This window comes from Cervus canadensis, chromosome 1 (assembly GCF_019320065.1).
Source record: "Cervus canadensis isolate Bull #8, Minnesota chromosome 1, ASM1932006v1, whole genome shotgun sequence".
Lineage (NCBI taxonomy): Eukaryota > Metazoa > Chordata > Mammalia > Artiodactyla > Cervidae > Cervus > Cervus canadensis.
This window is the reverse complement of record NC_057386.1, coordinates 27,805,735-27,826,583: the sequence shown is the minus strand read 5'-3', so window position 1 is coordinate 27,826,583 and position 20,849 is coordinate 27,805,735. Positions and strand designations below refer to the sequence as shown.

At 44.1% G+C, this 20,849-nt stretch overlaps 1 protein-coding gene across 2 annotated transcripts; it reads right to left on the bottom strand.

Moving 5' to 3' along the window:
- Positions 1-8,874: 8,874 nt before the first annotated feature.
- LOC122444868 (Golgi apparatus membrane protein TVP23 homolog B) lies at positions 8,875-18,671 on the bottom strand. Of its 2 annotated transcripts, none has more exons than XM_043473572.1 (7): positions 18,517-18,671; positions 17,724-17,806; positions 16,395-16,539; positions 14,204-14,293; positions 12,931-13,062; positions 11,544-11,672; positions 8,875-10,040 (listed from the first exon to the last, which is right to left on the bottom strand). In XM_043473572.1, the coding sequence occupies exons 1-7, from the start codon at positions 18,526-18,528 to the stop codon at positions 10,005-10,007; spliced, it is 627 nt and encodes a 208-aa protein (XP_043329507.1). In that variant the 5' UTR covers positions 18,529-18,671; the 3' UTR covers positions 8,875-10,004. The 2 variants fall into 2 exon arrangements, with proteins under 2 accessions (XP_043329507.1, XP_043329517.1); XM_043473582.1 differs by lacking the exon at positions 18,517-18,671 and adding an exon at positions 18,285-18,430.
- Between the last annotated feature and the right edge of the window lie 2,178 nt (positions 18,672-20,849).

Sequence of the window (20,849 nt, the reverse complement as noted above, 5' to 3'; positions counted from 1 at the left end):
TCTGAAAAACAGAAATAATAAGATGTGTTCTAAATATAAGCTGTAAATAAACACCATAGTAAGTTACCAGCTTATCTTACAATCTCTAACTTGGTCTAAGCAAAATGAAAAATAGATGAATCAGCCTGCAAAAGAATCTTTCCTTGAGAGCTTGTTTGGAGGTTCTAGTAGGGGAGCGCAGCTACTCATATACCCTTGACCGAAGACCGGTCCTCCTCTATCACGGATGGTCATCCTCTTCAACCGAGCGCGCAGCTTCAGGAGGGACGCACATGGAGTGGTGAGGGAGGAAGGGGACACCTGCCTAGCTAACCAGATCAGCTGAATCAACCCTGGCAATCAATAGGGTGACAGACGTCAAAACCAGATCTAAAACACATCCAAAACACTCTAACACCATACACAAAAATATAGTCAAAATGGATTAAAGATCTAAATATAAGATCAGAAACTATAAAACTCCTAGAGGAAAACATAGGCAAAACACTCTCTGACACAAATCAGGCAGGATTCTCTATGACCCACCTCCCAGAGTAATGGAAATAAAAGCAAAAATAAACAAATGGGACCTAATTAAACTTAAAAGCTTTTGCGCAATGAAGGAAACTATAAGCAAGGTATAAAGACAGCCTTCAGAATGGGAGAAAATAATAGCAAACGAAGCAACTGACAAAATTAATCTCAAAAATATACAAGCAACTCCTGCAGCTCAATTCCAGAAAAATAAGCGACCCCATCAAAAAAATGGGCCAAAGAACTAAACAGACATTTCTCCAAAAAAAGACATACAAATGGCTAACAAACACATGAAAAGATGCTCAATATCACTCATTATCAGAGAAATGCAAATCAAAACGACAACGAGGTACCACCTCATGCCGGTCAGAATGGCTGCCATCAAAAAGTCTACAAACAACAAATGCTAGAGAGGGTGCGGAGAAAAAGGAACCCTCTTACACTGTTGGTGGGAATGCAAACTAGTACAGCCACTATGGAGAACAGTGTGGAGATTCCTTAAAAAAACTGGAAATAGAACTGCCATATGACCCAGCAATCCCACTCCTGGGCATACACACCGAGGAAATCAGAATTGAAAGAGACACATGTACCTCAATGTTCATCGCAGCACTGTTTACAATATCTAGGACATGGAAGCAACCTAGATGTCCACTGGCAGATGAATGGACAAGAAAGCTGTGGTACATATACACAATGGAATATTACTCAGCTATTAAAAAGAATGCATTTGAGTCCGTTCTAATGAGGTGGATGAAACTGGAGCCTATTATACAGAGTGAAGTAAGTCAGAAAGAAAAACACCAATACAGTATATTAACGCACATATATGAAATTTAGAAAGATGGTAACGATGACCCTATATGTGAGACAGCACAGATGTAAAGAACAAACCGTTGGACTCTGGGAGAAGGCGAGGGTGGGGTGATTTGAGGGAATAGCATTGAAACATGTATATTATCATATGTGAAATAGATCGCCAGCCCAGGTTCAATGCATGAGGCAGGGTGCTCAGGGCTGGTGTACTGGGATGACCCAGAGGGATGGGATGGGGAGGGAGGTGGGTGGGAGAGTCAGGATGGGGAACACATGTACACCCATGGCTGATTCATGTAAATGTATGGCAAAAACCACCACAATACTATAATTAGCCTCCAATTAAAATTTTTTTAAAAAATTTTTGGATGTATACAGGACAATTCTATTACAATATCTTCCCTGTGTTATAATATGGAATCATGTATCAATAGTATAATAAATTACAGAATACAGAAAAAAAAAAAAGAATCTTTCCTGCAACTGATGGCTTTTCTCCATTTCAATTCTCCATGCCACATCCTGAATGGGAATCCAAACCATATAGAAGTCACTCAACTAGGGGTTAGGCCTCCTGACTGCTCTACTTTCAACTAGCTAAGCAACTGTTTTCCTTTCTGAGTTTCCATTACGGAGTGCTTACTGAGTGTTTGGGGCTATCCTGAATATTTCACATGGATCTTCTCACTTGATCATTAAATTATTAATAGTGAATCATCAGTAATAATGATTATTGAGTTTTCTATTCCTCCCTTCAATCCTCTTTTGGAGCTCTGATACCAACTGCACATATGTTCATAATTGTCACGCCTTCCTGATGGGATTGACCCTTTTATCAACATGTAATGTCCTTGTCTCTTGTAACAATTCATTTTGTCTTAAAGTCTGTTTTGAAAGTGTCATCTGACCTCATGGTTTTGATAAGAAGTAAGCTTTTAAGTTCCCTGAGCATCCTCTGCTTGTGGTGGATTGTTTTCCCTTGCTGCTTTTAATGTTCTCTGGCATTGTCTTTTGACAATTCAACTATGATGTATTTAGATGTGGGCCTCTTTAAATTTATCCTACTTAGAATTCATTGCACTTCTTGGAAGTGCAGATTAATGTGGGTTGTTTGTTTTCCAAAATCTTTTATGAAATTTGAGAAGTTTCCAGCCATTAATTCCTCAAATATTCTGCCTTTCTCCTGGAACTCCCCTAGGGTGTATGTTTGAGGTCCACAGGCTGTGTTCACTGTTCTTCACTCTTCTTTCTGCTCCTCTAACTGCAATATTTCGATTGTCCTATTTTCAATTGTTCTTTCATCTGTTTAAACTTCTCCACTGAATTTCTCATGTCAGTTACTATACTTTCAGTTCCAAAGTTTCTATTTGGCTCCTTTTTATAATTTTTATCTTTACTGATACTCGCATTTTGTTCGTAGATCATTTTCATGCTTTCTTTCAGTTCTCTGCCCACAGTCTCTTTTAGTTCTTTGAACATTCATGACAGCTGATTTAAAGTCTGGGCAAGGTTTCTGTTGAATTTCTTTCCTGTGTATGAGCCATACTGTCTTTTGTTTCTTTGTGTGTCTTACCATTTTTTGTTGTTGAAAACTGGACAATTTCAGTAATATAAGGAGACAACTCTGGAAATCAGATTTGTTGCCCCTTTCCTTTAATGCTTGTTGTGGTGGAGGTTGCAGGTTCTTTCAGTGACTTTTCAGAACTCTGCACATCTGCAGTATTCTTTGTCATGTGTAGTCACTGAAATCTCTACTCAGCTAGGTTCATCTTCAGCTAATAATCAGATTTCCTTAAGCATCTGAAATAAGCCTTTTGCTGAAGGGCTCATGTGTACTGGGGCACATAACACTAGTAATTTACAACTCTACCCAAGCTTTTATTTCCTGTTTGTGTAGAACCTCAAGACAAGTCTAGAGGCGAGAGATTAGCGCCTTTTCAGGTCTTTCCTGGACATGCAAATCCTGTACATGCATGTGGCACAGTCAGGTGCCTGCAAATACACATATAATTCCTGTGAATGTGTCCACAACAAAGCAGACTAGTGCTGCTGCAGTGACTTTAACTTGCGATTCAAAAGGTGGTTTCTATGCTCCAACATGATTACACAAGGTCCTCATTTTTGTCTTGCTCCCTCAGGGCCACAGAATGACCCTGTCAGATGTCAGCGTCATAGAGGACTACCTATGTTCAAGGAGAACCCCACAGCCTAGCAGTCAGGGCCAGGTCAGCCTCCAGCTGACAGCTGTCAGGGGCGGCTTTTCCCTTTTCTTTAAAGGAGGATTTGCATATACATAATTTTCCTGGGACATATGGAAGCTATAGAGATGCCAGACAACTTGGGGTTGTACATAACTGTTCTCCACCCATGAAATAACCAATCATTGTGCAGACCAATGGTTAATGTATTTACAAAAACACCCTCCCGCCCAGGGGTGGCACCACCTCGAGAGAACTCTTGAGTGAGGTAGGCTCTGAATATTCTAAATCCAACCCCCAAATCACACTGAAGTGAGAATACGTAACAGCACAGCAGCCTACGCCCTCACAGACCTCACCAAGTTGTGCTTCAATAGCTTTGCAGCAAAAGTTGGCATTTAAAAAGCTGTCCAGATCCAATGCAGCAACGTGCCCACCTACCTATATATTGTAGAAGCAATGCTGACAGCAGCAGTGTGTCCCCTACATAAAGCCCCCTTGAGAAGTGTGTGGTGGGCACTGCCAAGGCCCTACCCTACGTCCCTTTCTCCTTTGAAAGTGTTAGTTGCTCAATCGTGTCCAATTCTTTGCGACCCCCTGGACTGTAGCCCACCAGGTTCCTCTGTCCATGGACTTCTTCAGGCAAGACTACTGGAGTGGGTTTCCATTTCCTTCTCCAGGGGAATCTTCCCCACCCAGGGATTGAACCTGAATCTCCTGCAGATTCTTTACTGTCTGAGCCAACGGGGAAGCCCTCACTTTTACTCAAGGCAGCAATGTCCACCTACCTACCTGCTTTTCCAGACTTTACACACCTGAATGACACCACTCTGGCCAATGAGATGTAAGCAGAAGCAAAACCCTACTGTGACTGCTGAGAAAGCTTTTGATTTTCTGATAGAAGAGGACAGACAGGACCAGAACCTCCCTTCTCCTTCCTTGCATATAAACAAATGAGTCATCTTCAGCTGTGACAGTCATCTTGTGACCCTGAGACAATGAGCATGGGGACAAAAACCAGCTTTCTGAGAATTGTTTAGTAAGTGCATCAACACCACCAAGTGCCCACTTTTAGACCTCCTTTGTAGAAAACCACACAAACGCTTTTTTTCTGTTAAGCCACTATTATTTATAATATCTAATTATAAATATTTATAATATAATAAGCCACTAGTATTTCTGTTATTTGCAGTTGAACAAATTACTAAGAGAGAAAACTAAATTTACCTTTGGACAACTGAAGGAGTTAACAAATGGAGGTTTACATTAAGCCTGTAATTTTACAAACAACTGGGGAAAAAAAAGTGCTCAAACTATATGGGAGGGAGGTGCGTACTGTGTGCTAAGTCACTTCAGTAGTGTCTGACTCTGTGTGACCCTATGGACTGTGCCCCCCCCCCGCCCCCCAGCTCCTCTGTCCATGGGACTCTCCAGGCAAGAATGCTGGAGTGGGTTGCCATGACCTCCTCCAGGGACCATGGCAGGCAGGTTCTTTACCACTAGCACCACCTGAGGGTTTTGAGTTAAATCTTCATTTTTCTTTTTTTTCCCATTTATTTATATTAGCTGGAGGATAATTATTTTACAATATTGTAGTGGTTTTTGCCATACATTGATATGAATCAACCATGGATTTACATGTGTTCCCCATCCTGAACCCCCCTCCCTCCTCCCTCCCCATCCCATCCCTCTGGGTCATCCTAGTGCACCAGCCCTGAGCACTTGTCTCATGCATCAAACCTGGACTGGCGATCTGTTTCACACTTGATAATATACATGTTTCAATGCTATTATCTCAGATCATCCCACCCTCACCTTCTCCCACAGAGCCCAAGTCTGTTCTATACATCTGTGTCTCTTTTTCTGTTCTGCATATAGAGTTATAATTACCACCTTTCTAAATTCCATATATATGTGCTAGTATACTGTATTGGTGTTTTTCTTTCTGGCTTACTTCACTCTGTATAATGGGCTCCAGTTTCATCCCTCATTAGAACTGATTCAAATGTACTCTTTTTAATGGCTGAGTAATATTCCATTGTGTGTATGTACCACAGCTTTCTTATCCATTCGTCTGCTGATGGGCATCTTCATTTTTCATAGTAGGAAGCCAAAAGCTGATAGAGACAGTTGGTAAGTCAAGAAACACTGTAAAAACAATAAGTATTTTATTCAGTATGGAGGTAAATACCCCCAAATACAGAAACTGCAGCAGTTAAAGATGTCTACTACTTGACAGCAGAACTGAGAGTGGGCAAGACTTGCATTTCTTTGTAGCCCTTTGGTACTATTTGATTTTCTGACCATTGTACTTTAATTATTATTTCTTCATGAATTAAAAGTGGGTAAAGGTTAGATTACCCTTTTCTTTGGCACATTTAACTTCTTCAGGAAACAACAGGCTTGCTCTTTTCCTTCTAGAATAACAATAAAAAGGACAGAAAGAATGCTTTCTGCTTCTCACAAGAACTTACTATTTTGACTTTATTTTTAATTGAAAATGTATCTGACACATGATTTGAGAACGTGTTCCTCAAAACCACGCGGACTCTGGCTTCACGTTCCTAGCAGTGGCTTGCAAACAGTGGCTTGGGGGCTCCTCGGAAATTGGTGGTGAGGGCCGAGTGGGTGATGGCCAAACAGCTGTGCTCATTACAGACACTCAGCTTTGACTCAAGACTCAGAAGAGAGAGTCCCACTAGTGTGAACACGATCACACAACAGCAAAAGTTAGCACAGCCCAACTTGACCTGCAAACAAACTGTTTGGCTTTATGTGTTCTCTTTTTCCCTTTTAACATTTAATTTACAAGCATTAAAAGACTAGATTTCATACAAGCATCCAAATTTTCCGCTTCTCTTGAAAAACTGAAAACCCTAGCCACACAGGGACCACATGCCTAAGAGACCAAGCAATGGCTGGAAATGAGGGGCTTCCGGTTCATTCAGATGCAGGTTGATCCTCCTACTTGAGTTTTCACCTGGTTGACTTCACCTGTCTGGTATGACCAGAACTGGCAACCCTGCACCAAGGGACCAGAATCCAACAGCAAACTGGGACTTAAAAGTTTTCTGAGTATTACTTGTCAGTTGTGCACCTGTATTCATCAGAACAGGCTATTGTGTTGTGTTGTTATGGAAACAATTCACCAGATCAAGTGGCTCCACCAGGAGTTTACTCCTCACTCACACCGTTCGTCTGATAGCAGCAGGTGGGAAATTCTGCTGGACAAGCCCCCCAGGGACCTGGCTGGCTGAGGTACGATTTCAAGCACCCCTGGCTGCCTCGGAAGGGAAGAAGATCAGAGAATCCCACATCCGCTGTACCTTCCTCACCCAGAAGTGACACAGATCACACTTCACTTGCATCACATGGGCCACAACTGACCTCATGGCTTCTGTTAGGTAGGGGGCTGCTGGGAAGCAGAGAAGAACAAAAGGAATAACAAGGGAACATCACGTGTCTCTACTACATGCAACTGTCAGTAACACGAGGTTTTCACGGTCTCACCTCCCTCTGGCACTGGCAGTTACAGAGGGAGAATCAAATGAGGTTAATAGACATCAAAGAACTCTGAATGAGCTCTAAAGAGTTTTACTAATTTGACAGATGACAGTATCGACACCTCGGTGGACTTACTGTGCCATAAGCTCTGCACAACATACAGCTTTCAAAGGTGGGTCAGGGAACAGGTACACGGGGACTGGGGAATGCAACACTGCTTTCCACATTAACTGCCCCAGTCAGCCAATTCACTTGTGCTCAAGGCTGACCAAGCAAGACAAAAGGGAAAGCAATATTTGCACCCCATAGTCTCTTCCAACTAGCTTTCAGTCTTGAAACGATTAAAGTGTATGGGGGGCAGATTTTTACCTTCCAAAGATGGTTGTTATGTCCCCTCTCTGTGAACGCAGGGGGACTTTGTGGCTTCTTCAACCAGAGTGTGGCAGAAGCGACACTACGTGAATCCCGAGGCTAACCATAGAATGTCACCCACTTCTCTGGCTCCCTAGGGAAGCCTGTCCGAGAGCCCAGCTGCCAGGCTGTGGAGACGACCCCAGATGAGCCTCCACAGAGAGACAACCCAGAGGTTGCAAATGTAGGTGTTCTAACCAGCAACCTGGCTGCAGTCCAGCTGACAGCCAGCATCAGCTTCCAGACCCAAGAAGACACCCCTAGATGCCTCCTGCCTCCTGGACAGCATGCAAACCTCAGCCTTCAAACCTCTCAGCTGAGGCTAGACTGTGTAGCAGAGAAAAGCTGTCTCTGATGGGCTTCACCCAGACCCCTGATCCCCGGCTTGTGTAAGTGTCATGAAATGACTGCTCTGCAAGGCTTGGTTTTGGAGTCAATTTTTATGCAACAACAGCATCTGGAAGGGCTGGACTTGTTAGCTTAAATACCTCACAGTGGAAAGAGCAAACGTGTGTCTGCTGAACTCCTACATCTCAAATTCCACACTAACAGAAACAACTGTGGGGGAAGCTAAAAATACAGACTGATAAGAATTCAGTTAGGCTGGAGCAACAGGAAAACAGTAGTAAAACTCAAAAAAGACAGAACTCTGTTTCTCACTTAAAAATTCAGACAGGCACTTCAGGGCTACTGTCCCCACCAGAGGGAACTCAACCTCTACTTCTCTGCTGTTCACAAGAGGAGGCTTCCACCTCACTAACCACAGGAACTATTCAAGCACCATCTGTTCCATGTACATTTCAGCTAACAGGGGTGGAAAGGAGAAGAGACAGGCATGCCATCCTTCTAAGGACACTTCCTGGAAGTGAAGCCACGAAAGGGCAAAAAAATCTGGAAAATACTGTCTTTGTTGCCATGTTCTGGCTAATAAGTGGGAAATGAGTAGAAGGGAAAAACTAACAGTGGGGGATAAACAGCAGTAAACAGCAGGTGCTGCCACGTACACAATCCGAAATTCACTTTGGTTTAGGATCACAGCCTCAAATAACAACAGCTGCCTTGAGAACGACACCACTGGGTCTCCTGCTAGACTCCCAACTCAACAGACTGACGTCAGATCTTTCAGGCTCAATAAAAACATGTCTTTACACAGCATTCACTTTCCTCACCAGATGAGTATAAATAAAATGGGAAACAAGCACTTACCAAATTAACGACTTAGTAAGTTAATGATTCATAAGAAAGGAAAGGACATTTAGAGACAAGGATTTCCTCAAAAATCAAACATGTGTCCTGATGGGTCTTCCTATAATCAGTGGCTCCTTGGACAAGTCACTCAGTGACCTGAGGTCCCGCTCTGTCACCAATACACTGGTGTCACACAGAACAGGTTTGCCATGAGGATCAAAGGAGATCACAAACGTCACAGTGCTTTGTAAACAGTAGAGTTTTATACAAATATAAAGTTATGCACCTTCAAAGCTCTCACTCCAATAAAGACACTCATTCAATTAAACAAAACATCTTCAAAAAATTTTTAACAATGTATAAATACAGTCACAAAATAATCCATTGATTAAAACAAAGTTTACAGTACCTAGGACAGAATTCACAGATGCCTACAGTATTTTGCAGATTGTTACATATGTTGTTTTAAGAAATACCGTTAATACAAATGCATGATTTACAATATCCCTATCACAGCAAGACAAAAAAATAGATTCATAAAATAAAACGTCTTTTAGGCATTTACAATGCCAAGTATCGAAATAATTATTCTCACTATGACATAAGAATAATACTCTTTAAGTGGAAAAAGACTTCATTAGGCCAAGGACCACTGAAGAGCTTCTGGGAGTTTCAAAGTAAAATCTGGCTATTCTCCCCCAAAAATAAATAGAACAGCAGCAATCCCTAGGAATCCCATGAAAATACACTATTAATGTTCCTGTTATGTTAACTGGGTCTTGCAGTACAAGACTCATCAATAAGCCAAATTTTAGAAACTAGTTAACACCAACAGCCCAAGTGTGGTTTTTACCTGCCTGTGAATGCCTAGGATAAGAAGTTTCACCATGAAGTATATATTAAATGTAAAATTAACCATTATTTCTAACGTACACATTAGCCAAAGTGCTCACTCTTACCATGGAAGCAAAAACTTCTAAAATAATCTACAGAAACAGTAGGTAAACACAGAGAGTTTTGAGATCGACTAAGAACATCCTTCTGTGTTCTATGAACCAAGACGCAAAAGTCTCCATTTACATGGACGTGAACACAAACACTTTAACTTAAGACACAGCGATCTCACAAGACTATGGACAGACACCTATGTATACCATAAACCAAATGCTGACAGTGTTTCTAGCCATACCACAACTTCAAGGCCCAGGTGCTAAAAAGAAGACAATATGAAAACTACTTTTCCTTTTTCTTAAAGTAAATTTTTAAATGGAAAAACAAACCCCACACTCCTCTTTGCAATAGCTTCTGAGTTCTGAAGGTTCAGTCGAGACCCGCCTTGGGCGGTTCCCCATGAAAAAAGCACGCAGGCTTTCACTCTCCTGAGGTGGTCTGAGTGTCGCCAGTTGTCTGCAAAAGAGAAACAATTCCTTAATGCCAAAATCGATTTACAAAACAAAGAAAAGCTATTTTACATAAAACACCAGATTCAAAGCACTAGGAAAACATTTCGTATTTGTCAGCAGATGCAGTTACTACATGGCCCAATTATGTTAAAAATGACTGTCACGCTGAAGAAGCAAAGCAGTGAGTCCACCCGGATGTCCAGCAAGCAGTCTCACTGGAGCAGAGCATCACTGGCTGCCATGTAAGTCTGCTGACCCTGTCCATGTACATCAGGCTCAAAGATCAAAATCTGAGGGGAAAAACCTATTGAGCACACACTTGCAAATTACCATAAGGTGGACTTCACCCAGCCAAAGTATACTGGGACTCTGCCAAAGTCCTCAAGAGGAATCATGGCCCTGCAAGAATCCTTGCTTTCCCCACTTCTTAACTTTCCTACAAGAGAAACCATACAGGAAAGAGCAACAAATTTCAAGAGAGGAGAGCTGAGTTAAGCCCTCACTTTGAACCACTTAGCTGCTGTATATTTCTGACATGCCACTTGACCTCTCAGGGCCTTAGTCACAAATGTAATCTCTGGACCAGCAACATCGGCACCACCTGGGAACCTGTAAACATGTAACTGGTGAGACCTGGCCCCAGGTCATCAAGTAAGTAAGAAACTTTGGGGGTGGAACCCCAAGATCTGTGTTCTAGCCCTCCAGGCAAGCCTGATGCAGGGCCAAGGTTGAAAACCTCTAACTGTCCCGTGCATCATTACCTGCCCAACTTACTGCACAAACACAAACGTGAGGCGTCACTCACACAAAGACCTAATCAATTTCCTAAAGATTTTACCAGCAACTATTTTTACCTAAGAGTACTACTGATCCCACTGAAAACTCTAACCGAAACCTTCACATCCAGAAACTACAGTAATAAAACTTCAGTTCAATTCAGTTCAGTCGCTCAGTTGTGTCCGACTCTGCAGCCCCATGAATCACAGTACACCAGGCCTCCCTGTCCATCCAACTCCCAGAGTTAACTCAAACTTATGTCCATCGAGTTGGTGATGCCATCCAGCCATCTGATCCTCTGTCTTACACGTTCTTAAAAAAATCTGAATACTTTAAAAATAATCTTTAATGATACGGTCTTATGTTTCTAACTTGCTCTTACTATAAACCCTAAAACCGTATAAGATACATTCTTCAAGACTGCCACCAGAAGTAATGGAAAGCAACTGAACTTCAGCTAATTTTTCTTAAAAAAAAAAAAAAATTACTGTCAATGAACATTTTAGCCCTCTGGTTTTAAAATAACTTCTGGACACTGACATTTTTGGAATGTCCTAAAAGCTTCCAAAGACAAAATAAAATAACTTGACTATCATCATTTCATACTTAAATATATCCCTTTAAAAACTTCAAGTATTTCATAGAAATTAAACTCTACAAGAGTTAGAAATCATCACTGCATTAGTCACTGACCACATCAAAATGATCCTCACCTCCAGAGAACACTTACTTGTCTTAAAAACTGCCTCCCAAGGTACGAGGTGGCCATGCTGGTTAGGTTCTTCCTGCTTCCCACTTTGCACCTGATGTAGCCATACAGGTTGGCCCCTTGCAGCACCACGCCCATGATAACCACCGCCTGGGGGAGGGCAACAATCAACGGTTACGGGCCTGACGGTGACTGACGGTTCTCTCTGCCATCAATGAGACACGGAGCCCAGTTCGGGAAAGAGGAGGAGGAAGAAGCTTTGTGAAGGGTGGCAGAGACGACTCCTGTCTCCCTTCCAGAACAGACTCATCCACCACGAGCTCTGCACTGTCCAACAAGCAGCCATCAACAAGCGTGCTCTGTGTCAGACCCGGGGGTGCAGTGGCGGACCAGTCCCTCTCTACTATTTTCCACGGTTCTGTGAGTAGAGATATAAAAGTAATTGAGACCCAGAAGGAGTGCAAGTGTCAATTATTTCCTTAAGAATTCCAAAAGAATGGTCAAGAGAAAGACCAACATGGCCCTAATCCCACATGACTGATGTCCTTATAAGCAGAGGAGATTAGGACACTGACATGTACAGAGGGAAGACCATGTAAAGACACAGGGAGAAGACGGTCAATAAGCCAGAGAGACAGAGACCTTCAGAACTGGGAGGAAACACAGTTCTGCTGTGTCAGCCCCCAGTCTGTGGTCCTTTGTCAGGGCAGCCAGAGCAAAGAGGTACAGCTGCACCAGGTACCTCAGCATGTGAGCTCCAGCCCTCTCACCTGGAGCTGCGACCCTCAAGTAGGCAGACTTATTGCCACGAGGCCACCAGGTTGAGAGGAAGCCCCAACTAGCCGTGTGCAAAATCCATGTGGGAGGCCATGGGACCTCACAGAGAGGAGCCATACCAGCCCCCAGCCACTGTCTGATCAAAAAAACAAAAGATCCCAAGCCAGAACTTCCCAGACAAGCCCCTTCCAACCTCCCGAACCAGAGAAACTGAGAGAGGTCATACAGTGACTGTTGCAGCAGATGACGAGGACAGGTCACCACCAGCATTTTCAGGAAGGACCACCGTTAGTCCCCAACTAAGCTAAGCACGTCTGAAGTATGCAGACCACCCACACCTGACAAGGTCATGGGATCAATGTGGTAATCACTGCACTGTGATTACCAATGCGGTGATCACTTAGGTGGGCTAAGTCAACACACTGCAGGGCACCTGGAGAACTGGTGAGACGGGGTCTTTCACAGGACTCTGTTTTCTAGTGCTCAAAGGAAAGCAGAGTTGAGAACCCACACTCGGGAAATACAGGATGAAGCTGCCTATTCGAGACAGGCCCCTGATGTTATTGATAAAGACGGGTGGTCGCCTATTCCCATTACCCACCGGCCACCTGGGTGGGTCACCGACACTCACCAACCACTTTACTCTGAAAGAGAAGAGGGCACTGAAGGCAAAGACCACCCACAGCACAGGACAGGCAACGAGGCCCAACCAGAAGATCCTTGATTCAGCCTCGGAGACGGTCTTACCCTCTTGAGGGGAGGCCTACAAAACAACACAGATTTAATAACCGAGGTTCTGTATATTTATTGGCAAAAAGTTAAAACATTTTTAATGAAAAACTCCTTACCCTCAAATTTAAATAAATTAATACAGACAACCCAAGTCCCAACTTTGAACCCCTACTCCCTGCCCTGTTCAAACAGTAGATGTGATTTTTATAACTGGTCTTAACATGCTTTGTTTTAAATCGAGAATGTTTCATTTTCAAGGCAAAGTGGACAGTCTGTCATCACCCAACACAGTAAGGGTGTTGGGCTTCTAGTCAGGCCTCTTGCACTTACACTGGTTATTCACAAGCAACCCTTGAAAGACACCTTCATAGTAAGGATTCAAGAAATCAGGGCTATGATTTCCTGGAGACTCAAAGGTCAAGTCAGGGTCCAGGAGTCAGGACCCTAACAATGACCACGACATCTTAGCAATACCCAGGAATGTAAAAGGTGGTGCGCTGTTCCCCAGGCGGGTTTTATAACATAAAGGTCTAGGGCTCACCGAGCATAACACTGCTTTCGGAGAAGCACCAGTCAGGGCCCTTCCAAGCAGAAGGTGAGAGATTTAACCAGTGCTGTCTCCAAGAATGTTGTCCTCTGCCACCCAAGCTGATTCCACTACAGAGAAGCAGGTTAAAACCCCAAACAGACCAGCGTCCCCCAGGGCTTCTGAAGGCAAAGCCTGAAGAGCAAACTGCTTCCATCAACTCAGATTTTCTATGCAGTTGCAATCCTTTCTTCCCTGCCCACAAATGGAGGAGAACCATGGGGGCAAGAGGGAGCCATTGGAGGCAGTTACCCCTGGCACAGCCCGCAGAGCCAAGGGACTCAGAAGAGATCCTGCAGCAGCAGCCCCAAGGGGCCAGCCGGGCACATGGCATACACTCCGAGCCCAAGCCCTCTCTCATGATTCTTTCCTGGACACACCATTTTCAGCCTGAGCCGGCCAGAGAAAACAGGGAGTTCAGAAGGTCATCTAGTTTAGTACTGCCCCGCCAAGTGATCTGGGGTAGTTCTTTATGAGTTGATTACATCTGCATATGTAATTTATCCTTAAATATTCAAATATTATCTACACAAAATGTATTAAATGACATGCAAGAAAACCAAAACACCAAAGGCTGTTTGTTTACCTTCCGGGACTCAAACACCCAATGGCTTTTTCCATCTTCATCAATATGATTCCACCAGCGCAGGCCAACCATTAGTCTACCTGTGACATTCTGGTGAAGATTAATACATATACACACATTTTAAAAATAGCACTGACAGATCTACCTTAACATCTTATCTTAGTGTAACATTTCACAAACAACAAATCATCATCTTTCCATCCGTAACACCCAGTTAATACCAGTATATACGAGGCCTGGACAAAAGAGTAACTACATTGGCCACGGCAGGCCCAGCAGGACAGAGGTAACAGGGTCGGCACATCCACAAACATCACCCTTCTTTCCCCTCGTGAGCTCTCGTCCTTTCTCTGGTTCCCTGTCTCTAAACCCAACTCTTCAGCCACTGGGACCTACTTTGGGACTGAATAATGCGTTCCCCCAAATTCATGTACTGAAAGTCTAGCCCACAGCATCGCCCAGTAATGGTGTCAGGAGAAAGCCTCAGAGAGGTGACAAGGGTGAGATGAAGTCGGGAGCGGGGAGCCTGTGCAGATGGGATTAGTGTCCCCCTTAGAGGCAGGAGAGTTTCTACCCTCTCTCTGCTCTCAGCTGTGTGAGAGGTGAGCAGTCTAGAACCTGGAGGAGGGCCCTAGAAGCTGACCATGCTGGCACCCTGTACCTGGATTTCCAGCCTCCAGAATGTGGAAAAAAAATCCCTGTTGTTTGCGAGCCACCCAGTATTGTGTAAGCAGTCCATTTAACAGTTTCCCCATTCCTGACTTAATTTCATATCTCAATTATTTGTGTATCTGTAAGTAATCCTGCCACACAAAAAGAGTGACTTTCTTTTAGCCTTAGGTTTTTGTTTTTTTTTTTAAAGAGTTCATCAGAAAATGTATTATCTGGCCATATTTCCTAAAACTCTAAACCCACAGGGTTCTAATTATTTAATTTTTGGAAACTACCAGGAAGAACTGACTACAAGTCAAAAGGTAGTGTTCTATCTGGCTAGGCAGAAATAACATGAACAACAAAAAGAAACATTCATCAAAACAAAACTATGACCTGGATACAGTAAACACTTTAGGACATAAAGCAACAAAAGAAATTCAAAGAAATTCAAGCCAAAGAAGACTGCACAAAAGAAGTACCTACATGAAACAGATCTTTGTAATCTTTATTCTCTACATTTTGTGGCCTACAGAAACTGGCCACCACCAAGCCAACCACTTCTGATTATCTGTAAGAATCAAAACATCTAAAATGGCTGGGTTGGTGGGCATGAGTAGACTTGTAACATCTTATTGGTTTTTGAATCAGTAAACACATCTCTGAAATTCCAAAACTAGTTTTTGCATTTTTTTCCCCCCTGTATTCAAAATTTGAAAATTTCCAAATACACAAAAAAGTTTTACAGTGAATACTCATATGCCTAATCCTGGAGTCTACATTTCATATTTGACCACAGTGACTTCCTCACATGCCCCTCTATCTATACAACTACCGCTCCACCCACCACAGCCTCTGGGTCTGAGCCATTTCTTACCTTCTCAGTATCCCCTACGATACGGCCATGGCTCCTCAGCACAGGCACTATCTACACTCAGGACCAGATAATTCTCTGACATGGGGGGCTGTCCCGGCTATGCACTCCAGCAGCATCCCTGGCCTCCACCATGATGCCAACAGCACACTTCCCCACCCCGAGCTGTGACAACCAAAAATGTCCTCGGACGGTGACACACAACAAACGCCCACTGGGGTGGGGGGGATTGGCCCTGGCTAAGAAACACTGTCCTGGAGCTCCCATGGGAGCCTTCACAATGGTGGGGACTCCTTCAGTTATCTGGGGTCAAGCTATCCTGGGGTCGTATCTAGAAATCACACAGGGCACAGCCAGAGGTGACCCCTGAAGCAAAACCAATGGTGTGGACCAGAAGCAGTACGTGTGGTCTGTAGCTGCTGGTCGCATTTTTGTTTGTTTCACTTTAGAGCTGATGCAGGTTAACATAACATACAGACAAGTCAGTAGAGTAGTAACCTACTGTGACATAACGGGCACTTTTACAGAGATGAGGCCTAAGGTAACAAAAAGATAAATTAACCCCAATCGAAAATGCTAAGTGTCTTTTTTTTTTTTTTTTACTGTTTATACGTCATTCAATCTCATCATATTAAACGGTTTTAAAATAAAAACAATCAAACCTACCTTGACTGCCCAAAAGTCACATGACAACAACAAGATAATTGTCACCATACAGGCAATAAAGCTGCTGCTGAACAATTCACAGAGAAGATAGACTATAATTGCACTGACTCGAAAGAATAAATGGAAAAATGATGCCACTGGGTGTCTGAAAACCAAAACATAACAAAAGAAATGCAATTACATTTTACGACAGATACTGCAGATGTAGATGAAAATGTTTCAGCCACAGAACCATGCAGAGTCTTGTCAAAATAAAAGGTGACTTGAGGAAGAAGCAAACCGAGTACCTCTCTTTTTTCCTAAGTCCCATTATTTGACTAGGCCCTGCTGTCACAGAAAATACACTATATAAACATGACTTTACACCTCACTGACTATAAACTTTCACAAGATACATAACAAGAAACCTTACCAAGGTTGGAGAAATAAGGGACACTATACTCTTAGGACTGACTCCTATTTTCATTTGTCTAAAAACCACGCCCTCAGAATTCCCAGGCCCTCAGAAATCAGGCATTAAGACAAAATACCCATCAGGCAGAGTTGGTGTTTTATTAACAGCATCATTGAGATATAACCACATGCCATACAATTCACCTGTTTAAAGGGTATAATTCAGTGATTTCTGGTATATTCACAGAATTGTGCAACTATCACACAATTTTAGAACTTTTTCATGATGCACCCCCTCAAAAAGAAATCCTATACCTGTGGGCAGTCACGCCCCCATTTACCCCAATCTCACCCCTTCTCCAGCCCTCGGTAACCACTAAGGTACTTTCTGTCCCTGTGGGTTCGCCTGTTCTGGACATTCCACATAAATGAAATCATATAAAATGTGGTCTTCTGCACTGGCATCTCTCACTTGGCGTAATGTTTTTGGTTCAGGTAGAGGTTGATTTCATTAAGTGAATTTCTTTAGAGAGCACTAAGTTTGGAGTTGACATTTGTTTGACATTAATATGTTTTCATATTAATCGATACAAAAGATACAGTACTGAAATTTTCACAATAAACCCAAAATGTAATGTATCTTTAGAAACTATCTAAAAAAACCTGTGTGTCCTTGGTACAAAAGTCAGAATGAAAAACACCAGTGTTCAAATAATTGGCTTTGCAGATTTGGAAACAGTACTGAGTAAAATTCCATGTCAATTATTCCCAGAGAAAACGTGAGATGTCATCTCATCTCAGACTGAAAAGCAAACTGGCAGTACACATTCTTCACCAGCACTCTCACAACCACTCTGCCCGGAAACCCAGTGCTGGCACCAGTCAACAGAAAAACAGCACCAGAGGCTAACCCATCCCTTCAACTTATCCTCATACCTGATTCTGGATTTTTTCGATCGGTTAGTTGTCTCCTCTTCCGCGTCAAACAGTGAAACATCTTCAGTGTCGTCATTGCTGTCCTGATAGGAAAAGTAAACACTCATGAAGCAAAACGAAATTCCGTCCTCCATGCCCACTCCATGCAAGGCAGCAAGGTAGTCAACACGGAAGACAATGGAAAGACACGGTCACAGCCACCTGGAACTCACAGCCCAGGTCTCTGCTATCACATCACCCTGGCTTTGTTATCACTATGTGAAAACACCTTTAGTCTTGTAACTTATCCTGTCTCCGCGCCCCGGCCCTGGTCCAGCCCCCACCCCCGCACAGTCCTTTTCACCCTCCCATTCAAGGCAGGAAGCATTCCCCGTTGTTCGCAGCTCTTTCCCAGGGCCTAGGACGGTACCTGGACCACAGTAACCCCTCAGTACGAAAACACCACCTACGGTAACCTGAGTAAAAGTGTAATCTTTCCGAAAACAGGAAGATATAAACGTAAGGGCTGTAATTAGGCCTGAGGGCAGATGTGGTCACGGGAGTGGACCAAGCGTCCATCACCTCCAACGCTCCTTCGACGACATAAACTTCACTGCTAGGCCGGGGGGAGGGGGGCGGAGGGGGGCAACTCCTCTAATTCCACGTCCAGGGCGGCGGCCCCCTCCCCTCGCCGTCCACACTCGGCGTCGTCGCTACCGCCCCCTTCAAACCCGGCAGGCCGGGCCGCCCCCCCAGGCCCTCACCCGGCAGGCCCAGCCGCCGCCGCCCTCTCCCAGCGCCCACAGCCCCTTACCTGCTGCAACATGACGGCTCCCCGCCAACCCCACTTCCGGGAGCCACGTCAGCGCCGCAGCCGCGGGGAGGGACCGACCCGACGCAGAAAGCACTCCACCAGCCAGGAAGAGCCGAAGTTAACAGCGGAAACCCGGTCCCACTTCCGCATCCGGGCTCTCGCGGGAGGAGTGAGTGGGGTGGGGCGAGCGTGGGGACGGAGCGACTCGGGGTGGGGCGGGGCTAGCGAGTGGGCGGGGACTCGCCGACTGGTCCAAGCAGGAGCTGAAATTAACCGTGCAGCCTAACCGGGAAAGCTTCATGGTTTATCACATGGAGATGTTGCTTGTACTTACAGGGTGTCCTTCCCATCAGTGTGGATGGCCTCAGGGCCGGTATGGGGGTGGGGTGTGATTATTCCATAGTTTTCGTTTGAGTGTTCTACGATGATGTATACAGCATTGCTTTTGTACTTTAAATGGTGGAAACAATTGAAAAAACAAATGTGCACTTACCAATTATCTAACTGACCCCTGTGTTCCTTCCCTTCCTCGGGAAGGTGATGAAAGGGTGTCCCTACAAGGTGGGTACCTACTCAATAGGAGATATTATTACTGTTTTAAGTTTAGCCGCTAAGGATGTGGTCTTGCCCCTTGAAGGAGCTGAGTTCAGGGACTTTGTGTCTTCTCTGAAACTGGGATTGTAACAATGTTCTATCTGCTAGGCCTGTGTGAAACTGCTCTTGGAAGACTCGTGGAATAATGTGTAGAAGCACGTTTCCTTAATTGAGGGCATTCTTTCCATACAAATCACAATTTTGTATGGCTATTGGCCAATGCTACTTTACACCTGGTATCTTAATAATGGAGAAAAAAAATTCTCCAAGGAGAGAAAGGCTGCCAAACATTAGTATTCATGCACTTGGAGGTGAAAGCGGAGGCTGGGAGCAGGTGTCCCGTGCATCTAGTCTGCCATGCCAGGATTTTGGTGGCCCACCCAGTGTGTGGGTTGTGGGGTTGGTGTTTTGTTGTTTTGTTCTGCTACTGTTTGAATGGTTTCCATCCCACGGCCATGCTGGGCTAGTGGAGGGTAACCCTTTTGGATGGGGCTTGAGCTCTCTAATGGGCCACAGGCCCTTTGCTGGGCTGCATGCTTCTAAATTACCTACCTGGCCCCTCAGCAGGCTTAAATAGCAACATCGACACACGCTGATCAGTGTAGAAAGGGTCAGTTCGGTTCAGTTCAGTCACTCAATTGTTCTGGACTCTTGGCGACCCCATGGACTGCAGCTCGCCAGGCCTTCCTGTCCATCACCAACTCCCAGAGTTTACCCAAACTCATGTCCATTGAGTCGGTGATGACATTACTTTGTCAACAAAGTCCATCTAGTCAAGGCTATGGTTTTTCCAGTGGTCATGTATGGATGTGAGAGTTGGGCTATAAAGAAAGCTGAGCACTGAAGAATTGATGCTTTTGAACTGTGGTGTTGGAGAAGACTCTTGAGAGTCCCTTGGACTGCAAGGAGATCCAACCAGTCCATCCTAAAGGAGATCAGTCCTGAATGTTCGTTGGAAAGACTGATGTTGAAGCTGAAACTCCAATACTTTGGCCACCTGATGCAAAGAGCTGACTCATTGGAAAAGACCCTGATGCTGGGAAAGATTGAGGGCAGGAGGTGAAGGGGAAGACAGAGGATGAGATGGTTGGATGGCATCACCAACTCAATGGACATGGGTTTGGGTGGACTCCAGGAGTTGGTGATGGACAGGGAGGCCTGGTGTGCTGCGGTTCATGGTGTCGCAAAGAGTCAGACATGACTGAGCGACTGAACTGAGATCTGCATATAAGTTAAATAAGCAAGGTCACAATATACAGCCTTGACATTCTCCTTTCCAGATTTGGAACCAGTCTGTTATTCCATGTCTAGTTCTAACTGTTGCTTCTTGACCTGCATACAGATTTCTCAGGAGGCAGGTCAGGTGGTCTGTTATCTCTTTAAGAATTTTCCACAGTTTGTTGAGATCCACACAGTCAAAGGCTTTGGTGTAGTCAATAAAGCAGTAGATGTTTTTCTGGAACTCTCTTGCTTTTTCGATAAGCCAACAGATGTTGGCAGTTGGATCTCTGGTTCCTCTGCCTTTTCTAAAACCAGCTTGAACATCTGGAAGTTCATGGTTTACATACTGTTGAAGCCTGGCTTGGAGAATTTTGAGCATTACTTTGCTAGTGTGTGAGATGAGTGCAGTTGTGCAGTAGTTTGAGCATTCTTTGGCATTTCCTCTCTTTGGGATTGGAATGAAAACTGACCTTTTCCAGTCCTGTGGCCACTGCTGAGTTTTCCAAATTTGCTGGCAT